Source organism: Pterocles gutturalis, unplaced genomic scaffold, assembly GCF_000699245.1.
Source record: "Pterocles gutturalis isolate BGI_N339 unplaced genomic scaffold, ASM69924v1 scaffold35831, whole genome shotgun sequence".
Taxonomy (NCBI): Eukaryota; Metazoa; Chordata; class Aves; order Pterocliformes; family Pteroclidae; genus Pterocles; species Pterocles gutturalis.
Window position 1 is genome coordinate 1 of NW_010101650.1, and position 22673 is coordinate 22673.

Here is a 22673-nt window from a genome sequence, read left to right on the forward strand (position 1 = left end):
CTTTTCCCGGCGTTTTGCACCGAGGGATGGCTCCCAGGGCAGCGGGCTCCCCTTCCCCGAAGGCGCTAGCGGAGCCTTGCGGTCGCCCTTGGGTTTTAACACCAGAGGTGCGAAGCGGGGCACATGGTTGGAAACCCCCCTCCTTTTCCACACCCGAAAAATTTGTTTTATTCAGCGCTTGTGGTCGTGCGACTGAGAGAAGTGTGTACAGAAGCACAGCCAAAAAGCTGCAGTACTGGGCTCCCAAGCCTCCCCTTCCCACCTCCTGTAGATTATCAGTCGTTCGTTCAACGTCATATTAGAAAATTAGGCGAAATGGTTATAATCAAACCCTAGGATGGTGCATTTGTTCTGCAACAGTAGCCTGTCCCCAACCTCCCCCGAAGTTGGCAAGCGGGTGCCTAATGTTCATTTGAGCTCCAGTGGGCTGTGCCAGCACAGGTCGGGGAGTATTTGAGTTTGCTGCAGAGATGCCACTGTAAATAGCTGCCGCGCTTACAAAACTTTTCTGTGACAGTGGTGTTGTGTGAAGTGCTTGGGTGCAAGCCCACGTCCAGGCTGTTTACTCTGCTCCTTGAAGTGATATTAGTTAGAAAAGGAATAATTTTTAAAATGCAGTTTAACTTTTGTACTGAAGCCTTTGTTACTATTTATATTGTTATGGCTTTGAAGCCATAATCATGTCTGCAGTCCTGATGGCAACGTGACCTGTCAAAACCCACCTTGTATCCTGTCAGACCCAGTCTGCTGTGTAATCTTGTAGTCCAGGCTAGAGAATTTAAAGTGTGGCCACATGTGAAATTAATGTGTGACCATAACATGAAAGTGTCATTCTGGTTTTCTGTTGTATTTTGTATTTATCTAAGGCAACCATGAACAACAATTACTCTGAAAAATTGTTTTGCAAATTTGATGGCACATCTTAGCTGCTGGAAAATCACATTTTGGTTTCAGACCTGGCACAACCATCACTCTCTCTCTGTCTCATCTCAAGCCTTTAAATTAACTGCATGCTGAAAAAATAGTGGATGTTGGAGGTAGTGTTGGTTTCTAAGTTGCTCTCATAGCTTTTGGATTTAAGTGAAAACCTGCACTCAGGGCTCAAACACAGTATTAAGCTTTTATTAACATTTGTAGGGGTTTTTTTGCTGTGAGGAAGAAAGGTGTGCTGTTTGAAAGAAAAATTTGGCGGTGACAGCTGGGCATTTTGCTGGGTGTTCAAATCATAGAAAAACAGCTTCCAAAAAACATGTGTGCATTAAAAATAGATGTTTAGATCACTAACTATCTAATCTATCTATTTAGATCACTAACTATGGCTGACAGTGTAGTTGTACCATTTTGATTTTTTTCCATGTATCATGCTGTTTTAGAAGAACAGAAACTTTATGTTGATGAGCAAGGAGTTTCTTTGTTTGAATTATGCTTTTGGCTTGCATGCAATATTTTCGTATTTTCAGGGCTTTAAATAATATTGGCTGAATTGATTGGACATGGTCTCAGCTGGAGAAGCAGTGTGAGATCTGCCCTTCATAAGTGGTAGCCTCCTTTGAGACAGGCCCAGCAGCAGTTCCATAGAAGGAGTGGTCTTCCAGATACTCCCCGTCTCTCTCTTGCACACGTGTGTGCATGCGTGCGCACACGCTCACTCTCAATGTGTCCTTCCAAGATGTTGCACAACTGGAGGGAAGCTAACTGCACAATTTTAATACCCAATACAAACACCCTTTTGCACACCACTTCTCCAGGATGAAGGAGTATAATTAATTTGCAGATCTCACTATTCTCTGCATACAGAAAGAGATGGTCAGGCACACTCAGATAGTCAGGAGTCACTGTATTCCTCTCTCTGATGCTCCAAAAATCTAAGTTCCCCCCCATAGTGCCCTTTGTGGATGGAAACTGGAAAAGTCTGGAATTATAACATCAGGGCTTGCATTTTGCTTAGCAAGCAAGAGCTCAGAGAAATCCAGGTTGCATCCCAACTGAGCTGGGGGTAGAAGGGTGGATGAGTGCCGCTTCCCTTGTCAGTGCATCCAGGTTTCTTTTCCATGGGCTTCAGGATAGGCTTCATCCATATATGAAATGTTCACCTGGGACATGCCCTGGGAAAATTAGCTTTTCTCAGTATGGATATAGCGCCTGCATCTCACTCGGGACACCGAAATAAATTATTAGTGAGGAAGTAGTAAGGGTGTCAGAGGTAAGACTTGAGGTTTCAGTGAGAATCTGGGCATGGGGTTCAAAGGTAAGGATGACCAAATACCTGTGAGCTTCAGCACTGGGGGAGACAATGATTTTGGAGACATTTTGAACAAAAAGTCTAGTCTAGGTAGTTGGTCATTAACTGACTGTTAATATGAGATCTTACAAAAACATCTTTCCGTTTGTCTTGAGTTTGACCCAAAATCAGAAAATTCTGGGGATGACTTTTATCTTTTGAGGTTCCGGCTTCAGTTCTTCTCTAGCAGAGTAAGTCCTGCTCAAGTCTCTCGGTTCATTTCACAAGAACTTTACAACAGCCATTTGCAGGAGATAATGTAATTCTTGTTCTCATCTGAGAGTCTCCAGAACTGAGAGTTCAAATGACCTATCCAAAATACATAGTAAATTAGCATAAGAAATGAGACAGGGAAACAAATTATTTGCTCCAGTCACAGGATTAAATTGCCTTTCTGTAACTCACTGCAACTGTTAAGAAATTCATGGGCTGTTCGTCTTGCAATAACTTGAAAAGTGCAGACATGCCTTTTATGCTTCTTTCTGGTGTCAGTGGTATTAAATATGCATTGTAGCTCAGTTACCTTAGATAACTGAGCATAAATTCATCCATCTTCCACTTGAAATTCTGTTCCTAAATGTATCAGCTGAATAGTCTTTCTTTTGTTTTCTACTTTTTAGAGTGGTTAGAGGTTTTTTGCTTTTGTTTTTAGAGAAGAATCTTGTTAGCATTCCTTAGAACCTCATTAAAATGCTTCCCTTTTGGCTTATTCTCCTCATTTATTAATACCACAAATAACTTCTTTGGTGACCCAATTTCATAGGTATCTGAACATCTAGCAAAATTGTAACTCATCAGGAAGGCAGTGGAGACTAAAAAATAGTATCTCTAGATGCAGAAGAAAATTAAGACAATTCTTTCTTTGCTACACAGTTCTACATATCACATATACAAAAAATATTGCTCTATTCTAGAGCTTGCTTGGTACCCTTAGACCAAAAGAAAGCACTTTATTGGTTACATGATTGATTTAAAGGTCAGAATTTAGAATTGCATCTGTTCTCCTAGCTGAATTTGATTTTTACCCTACGTCCACAGTGAAGAAACTCTTCTTTGCATAAATATAAATTGAAATATTGGTTTGTGTGAATGTTCAAACAAATAGACTTTCTCTTATAGCTTCCAGGGAAACCTCCCAGTGCTGCACTGGTATCAAAACCATTATCGTACCTGCTTTGTGAAAAGTACAGATATGCTCAGAAAAAGAGGGTACCCACTGATTTAATGAGTGTGATGGTCAACAGGCCACTGAAAGTGGTAGGGCTTTGCAGACTCTGAGTCAACCAGTGTAGAAGAATACACCTTTTTTCATACTGACTTATTTCAAAAGTTAGAGATTCCTTTTTGTGAACTGAAGCTATACAGACAGACTTATCGCAGGAGGTGATTAATCGCCTTGTGTCCTGCAGATGCTGGAACACTGGTCATGTTTTAAGGGCAGACTGCTCTGAGAGTGCAGTCTGTGGTTGTCCCAGACCAGGGACACTCAGCATTGCTGCCTTCTCTCCAAAGTCTGCTGGATAACAACCCCCTAATGGGAGAGCTTAAGGCTTATTTGGTGACTTCTGATGAACCTTTGTTTGCCTTTTCAGTAAGTGTGGACGTCTGTGGAAGTGTGAGAGCATCATGGTGGCGTTTAAAGGAGTCTGGACTCAGCCCTTCTGGAAAGCAGTTTCAGCAGAATTCTTGGCCATGCTCATTTTTGTCCTCTTAAGCCTGGGCTCCACAATCAATTGGGGTGGAGCAGAGAAGCCCCTGCCTGTAGACATGGTCCTTATCTCCCTCTGCTTTGGACTCAGCATTGCAACCATGGTGCAGTGCTTTGGACACATCAGTGGAGGCCACATTAACCCTGCTGTGACCGTGGCAATGGTCTGCACGAGGAAGATCAGCCTCGCCAAGTCTGTCTTCTATATTCTTGCCCAGTGCCTGGGAGCCATCGTGGGCGCAGGCATCCTGTACCTCGTCACACCACCGAGCGTGGTGGGAGGCCTGGGAGTCACTGCGGTAATTGCTTCTCCTCCAGCTCGTGAACTAGACTAGCGTAAAGCCTAAGAAAATATAATCAGCGTCGTGCAGAATAAAGAGAGCTCAAACAGAGATTTTAAGGGCTTGCTGGTTTATTTGCAACATCTAGACATGGCTTAAAGCTCTCTTTAGGACAGGTTTATGCAGTGGAATATCTATAGCTGTTCTTTTTATAGAAGTTCTCTTTCCTAGAACTTCCCCAAATCTGATGATAGCAGGTAGTGTTAATTTACACACAAAATTTAAATAATATGTGTGTGAAATGACATTTTTATATGAGCTGAGGAGGGGGAAATTAATTCTATGCTGTTGTGATGGGGATTGAAAAAACATCAATTTAAAATGGCATACTTTTGAAGGAGATTGTGGCTTAGATTTCAGCTTTGTTCTAAACTAATAAGGAATGCCATCAGTTAGCCCTGTTGCAGGACTTATTAAAAATGCACTTGAGCCGCACACTGCTTAATTTTTAATTGAAATTTAAATTAATTAAGTCAGGGCTAATTAACGAATTTATAATTGAATAGTAAATTACAGTGCTCCCAAGGAAAAAAAATGGTGAAGGGGAAGTGCAGCATTTGCAAATCCCTGTGTAAAAATAAACTGTACTTCTGCAGTCTAACTTTGAAGTTCTTGTTGGGTGTTACTGTTAAGCCTTCTGTTCTCAGTCCAGCAGTAATTTTCAATGGCTCTCAAATAAAAAAAAGGGGAGAAAAGTGGGGGGGACCTGTACCTCTAAATTTCACTCTTGTCTTTCACTGTGTGCTATTTAGAAACACCTTTCATTCAAATATAATTAATGTATTTGTTGGCTTTCTGATTTACAAAACCACTTTTGTTTCATCTCTGGTGTTTCTTTTCCTTCTTTCAGGTACATGGGGATCTTTCCGCTGGCCATGGACTCCTGGTGGAGTTGATAATTACATTCCAGCTGGTTTTTACTATTTTTGCCAGCTGTGATTCAAAACGAAGTGATGTCACTGGTTCAGTAGCTTTAGCGATTGGATTTTCTGTTGCAATTGGACACTTGTTTGCTGTAAGTTAATGTCGTCTCTTTAAAAAATAGACTTCTTGTCCCTCTATGACTACATCAAAAGTAAATGGAATCTTCTGTGGCCTTTATAGCTGCTATAGCTATATAGCTGCCATATTCTTTATGGATCCTCGCCAAAACCCTTTGCAGTAGCAGGAGGGTACCTTTGGGTGGGGTTTTGCATTAGAGGTTTTCTGCCTGTTTATCTGATGACTTTGTTAATTTTGTAATAAGACTGGGGAGAGCGACAATACGTGCTGTCAGGATTAGAAGCCATGCAAAACCAGGGTATCCCCATAGCACAAGCACTAGGAGAAACCAAATAACTATCTTTAAGAGCTTAATAACAGGTAACGCTTTTGTCTCTGCTTTAGATCAATTACACTGGTGCCAGTATGAACCCTGCTCGATCATTTGGACCTGCTGTCATCATGGGGAGATGGGAAAACCAATGGGTAACTCTGCTTTCATGCTTCCTTCTTCACCGCAGCAACAACCAGCTATCGGGATTTTTCATACATCATTTGCTCTTAGTTACCTATTCCAGTACATCCCACAGAGACCATCACTGAGGAAGACAGGTGCTGACCTGCCACAAGCTTAGGAGGAATAATTATGCTCCTCACCTGGGACTGCAGCGCAGTGTAGAGCACACTGGAATAGCGTCTTGCTGTTCAGGGGCCATTTTGCAGAGGTAGTAGCTGGGATGGAGAGGAAATCATACAAAAAGTACAAAACAAAAAGAGCAATCCAGCAAGACTGAAAGAATTGAACTGCTAGAAAGAAAAATCCTCCAAAGCAGATTGCAAACTGCTTGGTCACGCTGGTGAGAAGTTATGGAAGTAATTCTGTCAGCTTCACGTTTTGCCTGGTTCTGCAGCTAACTGGGGCAGACATTTAAAATGAGAGCAGGGACCCTCTGTGATCCCCATCAGGGAGAACCTGCCTCAGCAAATGCCTGCAGTGAAACATGAAGGGGTTGCAGTCTGGTCTTTGCAGACCCGACCAGATGTTACCTCCTTCAGTTTGAAAGTGTCAGCTTAACTAGGAATATTTGCATAGGAAACAATTTGATAAACATATTGTGAATGATGCAGTCATTTTCTATAGCATCCCACTACATTTACACTTATTAAAAACTAATTCACATTTTGTAAGGGAGGGATGGATTGCAGCTCAGTGTCACCTAATTAAAGATAGGGAAGGCACTTCTAGGGACAGTTTCAATGCTAACTTTAAGAGCTGCATATTACAGTGCGTATAAGGATTTTCTTGGTTTTTAAAGTCTGAAGCCCACATTGCTAATAACAGAAATAGCATTGTCTTCAGGCCCTAAGGCTCCAGTTCTGCAAACATGATACCATGTGTAACTTTGTCCCCAAGTCATCCTATTGAGGCAGATTTACCCAGTTAGCAGTGAATGGCTTGTTCATATGAAAAACTGCTGTAGTTTTTCATGAGATTAATTATCCATACTCTGATGGAGCCTGTAATTTATTATTAAAGCTGTAAACAATAAGCAAATGTACCATGGAGGAACTTGTTGGAAAGTCTTAGCTGCTGTCCTGGTCACTTGGAAAGATGGTCTTTTCTCCTTCTCTAGAGCAGTGACATTGGCACGCTGTTGGAGCCTGTGGGCTTCTGCACCTACTAACTGCAGAACTGCTGCCTGTCATGCTGAAGTAGATGGGTACCCTGCAAAGTTGTGTGTGCTGGTTGTATTTGCTTATTCAAATTAGATAATCAGGTAGCTAACTGCATGTTGGATTCCACAGGATCAGAAGGCAAATTTGGATTATTTTGGAAATGTGAGTCTGAAATACTGAAGTAGAACTGTTTGTGTCTACACTGGGAAAGGTTGCTTTTTTTTTTTTCCTTAGAAGTTAATTGTCACCTTGGGTGAAAATGCAGAAAGAAAATCTGTTTTCTACATTGGTGTTTATTTTTGTGTGTCATCTTGCAAGCAGTCTATGTATGTTGTCTACCACTGGCCATGAGCGATAAAACTCTAGATGAGGCCTCTTGGAAAGAGATGGATCAATAGAACTCCACAAAACTATTTATCTTTGAAGATGTGGGTCTGCTTCTCAATCATCTTACCCCTGCTAGTTTAAAAGCAAAGCTATGCCAGAGCAGCTATATGTCTTATGTGACTATGGAGCTGTATTTGACAAGTCATGCATGACTCCACCAGGATCTGTGGCCTTTTTTGTCTCAAATGTTATAACTGTGGTTAATCCAAATAGGGATGATGAAGAACCTGTACTTTTGCCTTATTGGGCAAAGTTTAAAAGTAAAAAAAGTTAAATCTCCCATAAAGAGAGGGAAAAAAAGCTGCATTCTGTTAACAGGAGAAGTTAGGGCAGCCGGAGGGGATGCCTGTCTGTCTGTCCGTGGAAAGTGTCCGTAGGTTCACTGCCACTCAGCCGGTCTGCCCCAGAGCATTGGTAACCAGACATGTAGACAGAAATTTATTTTCAGATATTGGGGAAATACTTGCTGTACCTCACTGCCATGTCAGCATAGGTCCCTCTTCTCTGGTCTGTGGGGTCCACTGCCTGTTGATTCCCTATGTGCTGGCATGAGAGGAGATTTTAGGGGAGAGCCACACCAATGGATGCAAGGTGGTTTAGGTGACTAGGTTCAAGGTGACTAGGGAGTATTTCTGAAGGGGGTGAAATATGTGTGAAAGAGAGACTGGGAGGAGGCAGAAAGGAAAAAAAAATAGATCTAGGACTAATATCATTAACTACCTAAGAGACTGCCTTTTGGCCAACTTCATATGTGATTTTAGAGCATCACTTAGTTGCTGCTCTCGAGGTTAACATCTGTGAAACCTGGGGTGGTTAGGCTTCTCTGCCTCATAAATTGGTATGATGGCAGATTTCATCTCTGTTCATGAAAGCCAGGGAACTATGTGACCATGCATTTCTGGAGAATTGGTTCTAACAATTGGGCCAGGACGTTTTGCAGAAACTTTTCTGTAAGTGAAGTCTGTAATGACATGCGTTTCTCTGAGACCCTGGCATCTTTGTTTGCTCTGGAGCTTAATGCCTGTCTTTTTTCACCTCTTTTTGCAGGTATATTGGGTGGGACCAATAATAGGAGCAGTCCTTGCTGGTGCTCTTTATGAGTATGTCTATTGCCCAGACGTTGAACTCAAGCGCCGTTTTAAAGATGTCTTCAGTAAGGCTACCCAGCCATCCAAAGGAAAATACATCGAAGTGGATGATAACAGGAGCCATGTAGAGACCGACGACCTGATCCTGAAGCCTGGCATAGTTCATGTGATTGATATTGACAGGGGCGAGGACAAGAAGGGAAGAGATCCATCCAGCGAGGTGTTGTCTTCTGTATGACTAGCAAGAAGCACTGAAAGCAGAGAGCAGCCTACTAGTCTGTCCACAGATATCCTTCCACCCATTAAAGAAACAGATCTCCTCTAGACTGAGTGTCTACCATTTCTTAAAAGGTATGGTGTGGGCAGCTGGGTGGTAGTGGTGTCACCAAACCATACACCTGCTCAGTTGGAAGATTAGGTCTTTGCTATAATTAGGATTCCCCACCTATTGTTGCAAATCAGGAGTTGTTCCTACTACTTTCCTTTCCTTCTTTCTGGAACAACCCCAAAGTCAAAAAAAGAGATGAAACTATTCTCCTTTAATAAATCAGTCAATAATGAGATTAAGATAGAGATGTTTAACATTCAGATTGACAGTTAAGACATATCAGGAAATGCCTATAGACATGAAGACCTACTTATCAGATTGTTCTTCTGACACTTAATTGGCTGTTGTCAGCTCTGATTAGAACATCTTATCCATTAAGCATTCTCTGTGAGGTTCAGAGACAGCACCAACACTATCTAAGAGTTTTATCCACTGTCAAGCAAAGGAGTGTTGTTTCCAGTCATGTACATCACTATTGCCTTGCAAACTGCCTCTGAAAAAATTATACTTTAATAGGTTTAAAAAAAAATAAATTCTATAAGCCCATCAAATTTCACTCATGTGATTTGCAGTATAAATCTATTACCTTCATCCCTTCCTGGGAGTAAATACACTGAAATTGAATGTTGGAGTCTATTGTAAAAAGGCTGCAAAGCATTTGACTGTACTTCATACTCCCTCTTGTCATCGTCTATCTGATGAAATATTCTCCTGAGGTTTGACTGTTGACCATTTAGTTTTAGCAGACTCTCAAGGTCATGCAAAGAATATAAAGGCTTTCCTGTTACTTAATAACTCAAATAAGAGATATCAGAAGAAGGCATATCTGTTTTCAGTGCACTTGTTCAAATACACATTTCTGTGCTAATTTATGTAAACTAAAGGTTTAAATTACTTACCTACTTTCTTACAAGATGGTTGGAGATACGGGGTTTTTAATTTATTAGTAATGTAGAGGGTTTTTAACTTTTAACTGTATTGAAACACTGGGAAATATTTTTTTATAACGGATGATAAAAATATAACTGCTTCTGGATTTCTTTTTTGTAACTGATGCCTAGCTATTTGAACAGGATCCGTGCTTGTTCCAATGTTCATATAGTCTTAATTACACCTCTGGCAAAGGTTTCTTTATCTGTTGTTAGAAAAAGATGCAAGCACTTGCAGGGGGTTCTAGGGGGAAAGGGACATGAAATGTGTTCAGTAATCAGCCCTTCCCTTATGGAAGTATTTTGACAGACATAATCGCCCCAGCAGAACATTTCTGTAAAGCTGTTACTGACTTACTGCTTTTGTTTCTGATCAGTGGCTTTGAGTTTTACAATATGCAGCTGCAGAGCAGTCAGGAGCATGGTATCATTAGTGTAACTGTATAGTTTTCATTTTGAAATGGAAAAGCTACTCCTGCCTATTTAGCAATAAGAGTGGGGAAAAAAAGCATTAGTCCTGACTGTGGGCTATAATAGCCTTGTCTGCTCTTTAACATACTGTACGTGCAATTTTTATTACAGGGAGCTAGATGTTTCTAATGAGATAACAAACCACTGCTACCCTCAAACCCGTGCACTATGATCCAAGGGCAATTCTGCTATCCCAGCTTGCAGCACTGTATAGTCCCAGCACGTCCTGCCATGCTCATTTTCCTACCTTCACACTTTTCTTGTCTTAAACCTTATCAGACTGTGGTGGAAGTTCCCTGCATTGAGCCTGAGATTCATGACACCTTCATGCGTTTGCAGTTAGGTCGTGATCTCTCCCCTGCACATCCCCCCAGGTGGTGCACACGGGTGCGGGACAGGGCTTCCTTGGGTGACCCAGCGACAGTCCCACTCCCAACGCATGAGCCCTCTGGCCAGACATGCTCCCCATCACATACCTGTTGCAGTATCACAGCAGCAGCTGCCTGTCGAGTCTGGTAAAACGGATGATATTTGTCCTTAGCTGTGCCCTGACACAGTGACAGCATCACAGTTCAAGGGCATGAGCATGGTTAGGGACCTGCAAGGGACAATGTCAAATTGCAGATAAGAGCTCCTTCCCACAGCAAGGACTAAGTCTCCTGGGGAAGGGGAATGCTGGTGTGGTGTTCATACCCCTGCATACCTCTCCTCCGATGGGTAAATACCATGCTAAATAGATTCAATGAGAAAGATAAAAACTTGGGTTTGTTTTTGTCTAGGCATTTGTTCTGGATTTTTTTTTTTGCTTTTTTTGCGTATCTTTTTCCTTTTTCTACAAATGCTGTATTTGTTAAAGGGACACTTTGATGAAACCTTTTGCATGGCCTAAACAGGTAAAGAGTAATACACAGCACTGGTGGATTTTTAATCAAAGGTTTGCATTTTTGTATTTAAAGACACTCCTCAGAAGCTCTTAATTTGTGAATTTTGCATGGTACTGTGTTATTTAAATAAGAAGCTGTGTGTTGTTTTAAGATTAAGGGTCCTTTACGCAAATGGTTTGATGCATATTTTCCTCCAGCCTGATTCTGCTGAGGTGAGCGTAACAGACCGTAGCACTAGCCACCTCAGTTGGGAGGATTTTTTCCTTCAAACACTGCTAATGAAGTGTGGCAAATGCTCAGAACCAGTCCCAGGAGAACTCCTTGCTCAAACAGAGTATCGGAGACAAGATACTGAGACTCCTGGAAAGATTAGGGGAAATAAAGGAGGCTAAAATAGAGACCACCAGACAGTATAGGATGTTCCCATGCTATGGGACGTTAGTAGGAAAGCAAGATCCGGTAGGTCTGCTCCTGCTCCCACAGCACAAGACTTGTGGAGAAGTTTGGCACTGACTGCAGTAGAAGTCATGCTGAGCTTTTCTGTGGCCTGATGGCTTCTGTCATGCACTTCACTGTGCTTTTTCCCAAATCAGAGTCTTTCAGCAAGATACTTAATTCTGGAAGGAGATGCTTTTGACTTGAGGTTTATAACCCACCCTAAACTAAATCCTTAGGAGTGCCTGTCATCACAGACAGCTCTGCCCTATTGCAAGAGATCGCCATTCATGTAAGGGAATGTCACTCTTCAGCATCCCTTAGGACTTGATTTAGCTTTGACCTGCAGGGACATGTGCTTCTCTAAGTTGTTTTGCAGTGGTATCACCACTGTACAATAGCCACATCTGGTTAAATAATAGACTTGTGTGACTTTTTTATGGATTGGAAGTACTTTTCTTTAATATGATTTTAAAACATGTACTTTAGTACTGTTCGAGTGAGACTTAGGTTCTAAAGACCTTAATCTCTAAATTGCACCTCATAGCATAATGTGGTGTCCTCTTAAAGTGTTTCTTGGTTGGGGTAGGATATGATAAATGTCTTTTGTTTATGATGGTGGATGGATATCACAGGAAGTCGGCCAGGCATGTTGTCATTTTGGGGTCCTAAAAAAGCCATGGATGACTGTCTCACTCCTCCATGATGGCACAATTGTTTCCAGTGCTATATTTGCACTTTAACAAATGCATTCAAAGTATTTAACATCTGGATTTCAGAAAAGAAAGGATGGAAGCTAAGGGTGGTTAGACTGAGGAACACAAATACCTTTAGGGTATTATCAGGCATTTATCATCCAAATTCTAACTATTCTCAGTAAAAAAAAAGAAAAAATAAACCCTGCAGCATTTGAGTTGTCATCATAACCCTTCTCCTGTTGAAGTATTTGGGAGCTGTATCTTTCATTCACTTGGTGGAATCAGGAGCGAGACTTGTCTCATGCAGTGTTTAGGCTTGTCACGTGTATTTGCTTATCAGCTTTTCAAAATGTGTTTTACTTCTGATTATTAATAATTGCCACAGTATATGCTTAGAAAGCTAGATGGCCTTCACATTTCCACCTTTGTAGTGCTCGGTGGCAGAGCAGTTGCTGCTGTGCTCTGCAACATTTTATCTGCAGGCTGTGTAACACATTCAGGATATTATACACCATCCAATATTTTAAATCTAAATAAAATATGTGAGAATTTACATTGTGAACCTTTCTTTCCAAAGTGAGAAACAAAAACACCGTGCACAATTTTTTGTATCTCAGATCAGCCTGTGTATGTCTAAGTTTCTTGAGGACTTATTAAATACACAAGAGGCAAATACAGACTGAACTCTTACTTGTATGATCTAAATCATACTGTTGTAGGCTGTTATAGGACAAATGGGGTAAACCAAACTATGTACCTGTTTTTTTTCCACAAGACTGCTTATTGTTGAAATGCTTAGTCACCGTGATATCAGAACTAATGTTATAGGACTTAAAATTTCCATATGTAACATTTGGAGTAATTTACTGAAAAATACACTATAAAATAATACATGACAATCTGGTTCCCACTTGTATTCTACTGTATCTCACACTACTGCTGCAAATAAATTATCTGTTTAAAAGGAAAAAAAAGCATCATGTGGTCATTGGAAACACTCAATGATCCTTAAGCTCAGGACTGAAATGTGATGAAAAACCCAATCCAGCCAATAGAACCTGTCTAAGAGGAGTCTGGGAGTGTGTGCAACTGCAAATGAGTGATTTACTGTGCAAAATATTCCTCAGTGAAGAGAGGTGATAGTGAAAGAGATTTAATATCTTTATGGAAATGAGATAAACCCATTAGATCAAAAAATATGCTGGTATACCTACACCACCAATTTTTCCAAATGGTTTTAAATCTCGTAGGAGTAGTGGAGAGCCAAGGTTTTGGGAAGTGGCAGAAATGACACTGGCACTTTTGTTAAAGCATGGCTGTGAGATCAAGCCTCCATGAGGAACTTCAGCAGTGGAAATTGGGTTCTGTAGCAATTAAATTGCTGGTTGTCTGCCTCCTTGCTTGGAAGGCAAGGTTTAGCTCCTAAGGCATGTATGACATTCATGGAGGTAAACTAGGATCCTGAAAATTATTAATATGAAAACCCATCACCTGGAATAGCCTCTAATCAGGAAGAAGGGCTGAAAGCAGACTTGTACCTGGAGCTCACCCCTTGCAGTGGTTCAGCTCTTGCCTTCAGCTTCTCCATATCCAAGCTCCAGAGGCACCTCTCAAAAGGCTTAGGGGGGGTGTGTGTGTCTCTGTGTGTGGTGTGTAACTTACTACACATGTGACCTGTACCTTCCTGAAACAGGTTCCCAAGGGAATTTAGGCAGAACTGGTAAAATAATTTTGGAGTCACCGTTGCATAATGCAGGAGCCACTTGGACATTTTGAGACACTTGCAAAATAGAAATCTAGGTGTCTGGGGAGTTAGGCAAACAAGCAGTGATGTAGCTGTTGCAGGGTTGAGATGAAGATGGGTCCTGGGAAGAACAGGAAAGCCAACAGTGCAGGTGAGGGAGATTGTTGTAGTGTGCCTCTTACTCAGTGGTTACTGGCACTGTGGTATCACCTATGGCATTAAAATGTGGTCCCTGTTGTATGAGGACATGCGTGTAGCCTTTGGTTCACATCTGAAGAATTGAATGGGAGAGGCTGAGCCATGCTGGGTGAGTGATGTCCTTACTCTAAGCGTCAGTGGTAACATTGGCTTCAGCAGTGACAACTGCAAACAGCAGCTGTGGCCCAGTCATCTGCTTAAAAAGAGAACTCAGAGTGTAGATGTTGCTAATATCAGCTTCCCTTTAAACTCTCCTTTGGCTTTATACTCCTTTATCCATTACAGATTGTGGTGTATTTCAAATTTTATAAACTGCTGTATTTATATCAGACTGATAACTGTTATCTTGGCTATTAATTTCTTTTGACCTTTATTGCCTCATTAAGAAAGCAATCTTTACAAGTACAAAGACTGTGGCATAATCAAGCTTAAAAAGCTATCACGAGGTTCTTTTGAAAGGCAAAAGCAGATTATGCTATTTGTCTCTCACCTTGCCATGTGTGATGGGGAGAGGCAGAGGCTTTCTGCAGATGTGCCTGGCAACCAGAGCTCCCAGCCGCTCTTCTCCACTTGTGCACAGCAATGACCTTCCTATGATGTTTCATCCCTACTTTTCTTTTGTTATGAATCTTCATAAAACACACTGAAATTCACAATATGTCTAAAGCTTGCATTAAGACTCTATGTGTGCACACAGTGTGTGTGAAAGAGGCACAGAGATGCACAACTTTGCGCAGCCACTGGATTTACCCCTTCCTGGCAGTGGACAACCTCAGTGGGTAAAACCGTCAGAGATCAGCTGCCATTTCAGATTGCTGCATGTCCCACTGGGGTCCTAATGACTTGGTAATTTATTTCCACTTATTTCTGAGCCATATGGCTTTCAGCTTGAAGAGAGGTCACGGCTGTCTCCTACTGCCATGGAGCCAGTTGGGTTCTGCTGCTCTTCCTCTCAAGCTTCATTTGCTATAAGGCTTTTTCTTCCACACTTGAACCATTAAAAAATTGATTACCTTACACATTTTGGAACGTTCTAGCATGACAAATATTTTACCATTCTCTCATTCTACCTTAGGGTTAGCTCCATTTAATCAGTGGGAATTGCTCCTTTAGTTTGGAACAGCAAATCTCAGGGCACTGGAGATTCATTTGGTTTTCCTCAAAAAATTCCTTTGATAATTCTAGTGATATATCTACTATTCTGTTCCAGTGCTTAATTGTTTCCATTTACATGGTATGTCAGTGCCTAGCTGCCTAGTGATCCCATCTTCAGACAGGAATGCATGCTTATTTTGTTTTCTTTTGCTTTATTCCCTGCCTTTCCAGCTGAATGAGCTCATCAGAGCTGGAATGAGATGGTTTAGTCTCTAGAGCCTCTTTCTCTGAGTGTCTTCAAGCTGCTACTGCCACTTTGGACTTGGGGCCATTTTCTCTAGGCAGCAGTAGAATTGCTTCAGAGGGGGCATCTCATCTGCCTTCCTTTGCCAGAGCTGTATGGTACACAGGCTAAATCCTGCCTCGGCTTTACAGAAGAGATGAAGTCGGTTTGCACCAGCTGAACTGAATCTTAGACAATTGCAGTAGAGTAAACAGCATCCCAGCAAAGAAGTAATCAATTTTGAAAAGATGGAATTCAGGCTTGTGGGAAGTCCCTGGGCTCTGATTTGCAAGAAAGACATCAAGAGGAAAACTGGAACAATGGTCGATTCGCCCTGTAAGTTCTGAACATATGCACATGAATATCCAGTAAGAAAAAGCCTAATGCTTCACGATTAAAGATGACAGAGCAGGGACAAAATGAACTCTGGAGATCAGGAAGATGTACATAGATGTCGGACTCTGCTGCTGTTTGCCCACAGGTATTGCTCCAGAGAAACATCTGCACAGCATCTTCTTAGAGCTGAGTCAGACCAGCTGTACAGGGTAGGATGCACACAAACACAAATGTTTCAGACACAAGGCTTTTTTGCTTTTCTCCCTCCTTCAACAGCTGCCCAGCATACTTCGGATTTACTGGAGGCAAACATTGCTAGGGCATAAATGCAGAAGCTTCTCTAGCCTCAAGACTCAAATGTGAGAATAAAGCTTTGTGTCCTCCAACCATTTAGCTTTGAAAAAGCCCAGCAAATACGATGGAGGGAGCTTTAGCAAAGGAGGTCAAAAAATCCATCTGGATCCCTCTGCATCCTAGTCATTCCTAGAGCTACCCTTAGAGAAGTGATACGTAGGTTAATTTGTCACTGTGTAAATAAAATATCCCCTGATTTCTTTTACCATTAGCCTTTCTGAGTAAAAATAAATATCCTTTGGTTGAGCAGAGCTGCAGAGCATCTAAAGTTTATATATAGCAGCTATTGCTATTGTGTCTGAGTGGTGAGGAAAAGGTCAAAGCAAAATTATTTTATTCTCTCCCCAGTAAGAAAAATTGCTGTGTGTGTTTGGTTTTTGGGGTTTGGTGGGGTTTGTTTTTTGTTTGGGTTTTTTTTTTTTGGGGGGGGGGGGGGGTGGTAGTGGGTGGATATGGTCTTTTTGCTCTTACAGAGCTCCACTTCTTTCAGGTTGTCCACACTTTAACTTTTTTAGAGGTTGAATCCTCAAACATTTTATGGAATTAAGTAGAACAACTCATTTTCTCACCTACCAAAGTCTCTCACTATACTTTTTTTTCCCCCTTGTCAAAGAATGTCATTTGAGGATGCTTTAGCTTTTCTGGCTGTTTGATGCCTTTGCTCTGCAGGATCTGATGGCATCCTCCATTTCATGGTCTCTGTGTGTCTATATTTCCTGCATAGACAGCTGTCCCTTCAGTGAATTTGGGACCCTATGGGGACTGCTGAGGTTTTTACAATAAAGCTCCAAGCATCTGAATTTCTGTTTCAGATTCTTCATTTTCACTTCAGATGGCATTTTTTTTCATAATAAAACACACACAGTTTCCATGAATTTTATTTCATGATGGACCTAATTTTTTCTTCTGAGTCCAGCCCTTTTTTATCCATTTTCTCAGCATTTTGCTAATTATTTAGAATTTATCATTAAAGCCTCCATATTGAGACAATTGCCTAAATAATGTTTGTGTTCCCTATATTGCCTTCCATTTGTTTCTCAATTTCAGTGTCTGAGGTCCTCGCAGTTTTTTGTGCCAACAACATATAAACATTGTGCAAAGGGAGAAAACTCACATGCTGGCAGTTGTATATGGCACAGCTGGAGTCTCAGGTGCTGGAAGGAGCCCAAACAGATGTCATTTTGTATCTCTGCAAACACAAACCTTAGTCAACAGTGAAACATCCAATAGGTTTCAGGGTTAACTGGGAAACGTATGATCCTAAAAACATGAGGTGAAAACCTAGATTCGAGGATGGGAAATCCACATCATATCCCTCAGCCCCGGAAATGGTTCCCAAGTGATTTGTCATGTACAAAAAGTTACCTTGTACAGTTTAGGGCTGAATCAGCTCAGAAGATATGTCTACCTAAGTATTTGAAGGTTCCTTTGCCATCACGAAGGCCACAGGTACTTTCTCTTCAGAGTGTCTCCATGGGCAAAAGATTCAGAGCAAGCAGGACTTCGCATGTCTGAACTCATTTGTGGGTTTGAGGCAACAGTGGAAAAATAGATGTAGGGTCATGCATGGCCAGAGTCGATGAGGAGGCAAGCTGAGGGCAGGCAGAGAAGGGGACAAGCACTTGACAAATCAAGAAATGACCTGTGTTGCTCTGGTCTGCTCCGAAGACATCTCCTGTAGTGTCATGCAAATAGAGTTCCTATCTCCACCTCCAAGAACAGATGTGGTAGAAGGACCTAAATAATAATAAGATTTTAGTTCCCAGAAGGAAATCCTACAGCTAAAGCAGCTTTCAATTATTGAGACCTGCAGTTCTAGGAAATGGTTAAAACTATTTTTACTATTACATTTATATATGCCTCTATATGTACAACTTCAATATTTACATATACATATATATGTATGTATATAATATAGAGATATATATAAACATTCTTATATATACACACATGTATGGGTGTACGTCTAAATAGTATATATGCATATATTACAAATGGTTAAGCAGTTTTGAAGTGCTCTGGTTACACCGCAGATTTAATTGTGAACTTTAACAGGAAAGATAACACAAGCACCCTAGCTCCCTTTCTTCTTTTCTGAACTTTGGTATTTTCTTAGTATTTCTCCAGCCAACATAAAGTGTTTATTCTGCAGATAAATCTGGAAAGGGGAAACCTTGTCTACTGTCATGGTTGTTATGTGGACAGCATTTTCCTTATGGTTTGATTTAACATGAAGCTACAAATGCTCTCCATAAGTATCAAATCATTACACCTGTACTGAGTAAATACAATACAACTTGCTTTTGCTGAAACATGATGGTTTTCTCTTGCCTGCTTTGTACCTTCTTGAAGGCAAACCAGGTCAGGAAGTCCTGAGGAACAGCCAGTTTGTTTCCAGCCATGGCTGTCGGTCTTACCAGATCCTTTCCTTCAGAACGTCAATTGAACTGTCTAATACAGACATTTCTCTTTTTCTTTTTTTTTTTTTTTTCCCTCTTCTTGTGTGTGTGTGTCTATCTGTCTGCTGGGAGCACCTCTGGTGGTGATAATCCATTGACAAAAATAAACACAGGGATATTTTAAGTTCCCTTTTTTACAGACCAAATTAGTGAGGCTGACGCTTCAGAGACATCTGTATAACCCAGCCATGCTGATTTCTACAGGGCAGCTATTTTTCTTCTACAGACCTACATAGGAACCTAAAGGAAGGGCAGTGCCAAAGGTACAATCTTGAGCATATATATTTACATTGTGGCTGTGCTTCCCCTGCCCCTCCTTCATGGCAGTAGCAGGGCTGCAAAACCCTGCTCAGTCACAGGTGTGACTTTTTAGCTGATGAGACAGAGCTCCCTGCCCCTTGCTCACTGCTGCCAGCTCTCCTGATTGAAAAGGCTGCAGTGGATGGTCCAATGTTGTTTAGCTGCCCCAGATCCACCAATGTGAGTTGGGGTTGAAAGAGGTTATTGATGAGTACTTGGGGACATATAGCTGCTGTTATATATGGGGGAAGGTTAGGTTTGTCTTGATTTGTTTGGGTTTGTGCTGTCTATTTGGTGAAAACAAGACAAGAAGACTAGATTTGCAATAACATTGGGAAAGGTTTACAATGACTGATGTGCCAAATCCAGAAACTTACCAGTTGTGTGGTAGGACTCAGAATTATGATATTTGTTTTTTTAAGTCAGATAAGTTTTAAATTAAGAGCATTTTGTTTGTGTGGTTTTTTAAGCCTCGTGATCCTCTGTTAAAACTGTGAGAGCTGGAAACGTCGTGATCTGAGACTCCAGGCTTTAAAGAATACACCTAAGCTGATAATGAAACAATTTATTAGTAGCAATGATGTTATACATTTGTATTAGCCCTTTCTTTTTAATGAAGCTGTGGTTCTGTAATGAATGAAGCAGGCAAAGACTCTCCACTAGGAATGACTCAGGGATTAAGTGCTGTTAGGGGATCAGAGTGGTCATTCCACTCAGAAAACCTCTGGATGGGGCTGGATCTGTTGATACTGGAAGTCTTGGACTGCATAATAGGAGTTGGCTTCTGGTGGCTTGGAAGCTGTCTCAGACAATGCTTAACATAAATTGCCAGAGATGCTGCAGAAGTGGTGGTGGTAGTGGTGGTGTGCTCTGTGCAGTGTGACACTGCTAACATAAATTCAAACAGACAATGGGAAAAAATGTTTGTGTTAAAAATAAAATTTATTTTTAAAATAGATGGTGAAATAAAGAGCATGAAAGTAGGCACTTCAAAAGACATTTCGCAGCAAGCAGTATCTCACATTAAGTGTTTCACATTAGGAACTGCACTGTATTTTGTACTTTTTATTCAGTTTAGTACTCCAAGGAGTCCCTCAGATCATTCCTTATGTGACCTTCAGAGCTTTTGTCAAAATCCAGTTGCAAACCAATCTCATAAGGGAAGCAGGAGTTTATGTTGCTAATTAGTAAGGCCAACTCGAAGATGAGCTTACAGTCCCAGAGGCAGAAGTAAGTTGTTCTAATCTCTGTTGAGAAATAAGATCTCCTTTTTCTGCTAGATGTCACCTACTTGGTCAAACTAATGTACGGAAACAAAGCTGTAATGTTGTGCTTTGAGGATAAGACAATATCCTGTCCAGTGACAGCAAAAATAAATTATTCAAATGACAACATGATGTGCTCTAAGCCCTCATTACCAGAACTGAGGTTAGCCAATTGAAGTGTGCGCTGTAAAGCAGCCAAGCTTCTTGGAAGAAGGAAACTTCTTGAACCTAGATGTCAGGGCTCTGGACCCAAAGGTCTGTGAGTCCTTTCCTCTACCATCAGCACAGGCAAAGGCTGTGTGATCTTGAGAAGAAGTTGTCAACATGTATGTTTTCAATGACTGACCTTCTCACAAGCATCGACAACAGTCTACGCTCACCTGCATGGGTTTCTAGCAACTGGCTTTAAGCCATTTCTTGGTATGTAGGCACCTGCTGTAGCAAAGATTGCAATAGTTCCCCATGTTCATAGGAGTGGCAATTGCTGCTAAGGGACTTCAGCATAAATTGGACATGTTTGCAGAGACCTAGTGGGAGTAGATTTGGGTATTACTGTCCTGTTCCTTCACTTTGCACCAGATTACCCTTCTCCCACAGAACCTGGAAAAGAGCAAGTGGGTGCTCCTCAGTGGAAAGCAACCTTGGTTAAGCCATCTATGACAATTATTTATACCAACCTGACAGACTTTGCGCAGATACATTTGAAGACCGTTCATGTGATCAGTCTAGGAGGTTTGCTCAGGAGGTAGCAAAGGGACAGCATGCCAGTGATGTCCAATAACTCTTAGACTCTTCTTCAAGAGGATGTCTCACCCTTCCCACAATCAGCCAGATAGAAAAGCAACATGCAGTGTGTGCTAAGAGTATTTTTAGGGCACTCCTGGTACAGAACACTAGTGCCATAATACTTGAAAATAGGTAGTTTCAGCTTCTTGACAACAACCAGGGTGACAACAATACACAGGAGCTGTGGCATTTCTAGCAATCAGAGATACGGTAGTAGACTTGTCGACTTATTTAGGAAGGCTGTGAGTTTTGTTCCTTGACACAGACGTTTATCACTTTCTATTACATGCAATTCTGTACTAGCAGGTCAGATTACCATTATTAGGAGTTAACCATAGTATGGTAACCTGGAGGTCAAGGCTTCACTGTGCTAGAAAGTGTGGAGGTATAACAAATAATGATCTCTGTCCCAGAAGCCTGGCACTCAAGTTAGAGGGTTATTGGATAGAAAGGTGATAAAACAAATAGCCCTGGGGAGTGAAGAGAACATGAAACAGTGCCGTGCCATCCAGGAAAACAAGGATCACATCAGACCAAGTGTATGCTCCAGGAGATTATCTTCAAGTTTCTGAAATGCCTCACTGATACAAGAAATGTTCCAATAGATTGAACTTTTACTCTGAGTTCAATGTGTATGTTATGGTCACACATGAGAATTTGGTATGTTTCCAGACTTTTTTAAAAAGGAAAGGGAATGAGACAGAATGTGTTTGAGCTTTTGGTTGCAAAAAGAAAAAAATAGTTATCCTTTGTCATTATCCTAAGTACCATTTGAATACAAGGTAATTCATTCTTTATCCTTCCCTGTACACTTTTCAAAGTCACGAAGTAGGGGAAAAAATGCTGAGTACATCCAAGATACCCCCCTGTCAGGGACAGATTCATGTGTTAATATTTTTCCACCCTACCTGCAGAAGGACTTTGTTGTTCTTGCTCTGAAAGTCAGGAGATTTACAGTAGCCTCTGCTTATTTCTAGTTTCCTATACCCTGTTTCTATTGAGCTATGTAGTTTCTCTCTATCAAGTAAGTTTATGGCCTTCAAATATCATGGGTTTTTTTGTTGCTGTGGCTCCTGTGACATACTGTGAGAGATTTACGTCTCTTCACCCCAAGACAGGATGCCTCTGCAGCTATCCTCCTCTTTTGTGCTCACTTACCACAGTACACTCAAAGCAGTAATGTGTGCTCCCTGTATGTATTACACTAAGAAAGAGAAATTACAGCTGCATTAAAGCTGTGGCCAGAAATACTAACTTTCAGCACAGCAGTTCTGCGAGCTTTGAAACTTTCACTTAAAAGCAATCCAAAGAAAGACTGCAAGGATTAGAGGCAGGGTGGGGAGAAGCCAGCAGACAAACAAACATTTGAGAAATTTAATAGAAAGCCTCCTGCACTTTCTTCTCTGCACAAACACTGTGCACTCTTGGAGGGGAAGCAACTGGTGCTTTTCATTCCTGGGAGAGACTTACTGGGCTGTGTTGAAACTACAGCTTCAGTGTGCCCTCTTATGGCAACACCAGTTGCTTTCTCTCTCTGTTTTGCACAATGGTGTTGCAAAGAGAGGCAGGGGTTGCTTTGTTTTTTTGGTTTTGGTTTGTTGTTTTTTTTTATTGTTGTTCCTCTCTTTTTCTCTTCCCTGAAAAT

At 41.2% G+C, this 22673-nt stretch overlaps 1 protein-coding gene across 1 annotated transcript; it reads left to right on the top strand.

Annotated features, from left to right (window-relative positions):
• Positions 1 to 3876: 3876 nt before the first annotated feature.
• AQP4 (aquaporin 4) lies at positions 3877 to 9703 on the top strand. The gene is made up of 4 exons (XM_010084107.1): positions 3877 to 4288; positions 5181 to 5345; positions 5717 to 5797; positions 8423 to 9703. The coding sequence occupies exons 1-4, from the start codon at positions 3908 to 3910 to the stop codon at positions 8699 to 8701; spliced, it is 906 nt and encodes a 301-aa protein (XP_010082409.1). The 5' UTR covers positions 3877 to 3907; the 3' UTR covers positions 8702 to 9703.
• Positions 9704 to 22673: the final 12970 nt, after the last annotated feature.

What these genes read in the sequence shown, in the direction of transcription:
- AQP4 (XM_010084107.1), top strand. Translation starts at nt 3,908, where the DNA reads ATGGTGGCGTTTAAAGGAGTCTGGACTCAGCCCTTCTGGAAAGCAGTT. An exon ending in GAGGCCTGGGAGTCACTGCG is followed by an intron (nt 4,289 to 5,180) that starts GTAATTGCTTCT and finishes TCCTTCTTTCAG; the next exon opens with GTACATGGGGATCTTTCCGC. An exon ending in GGAGATGGGAAAACCAATGG is followed by an intron (nt 5,798 to 8,422) that starts GTAACTCTGCTT and finishes CTCTTTTTGCAG; the next exon opens with GTATATTGGGTGGGACCAAT.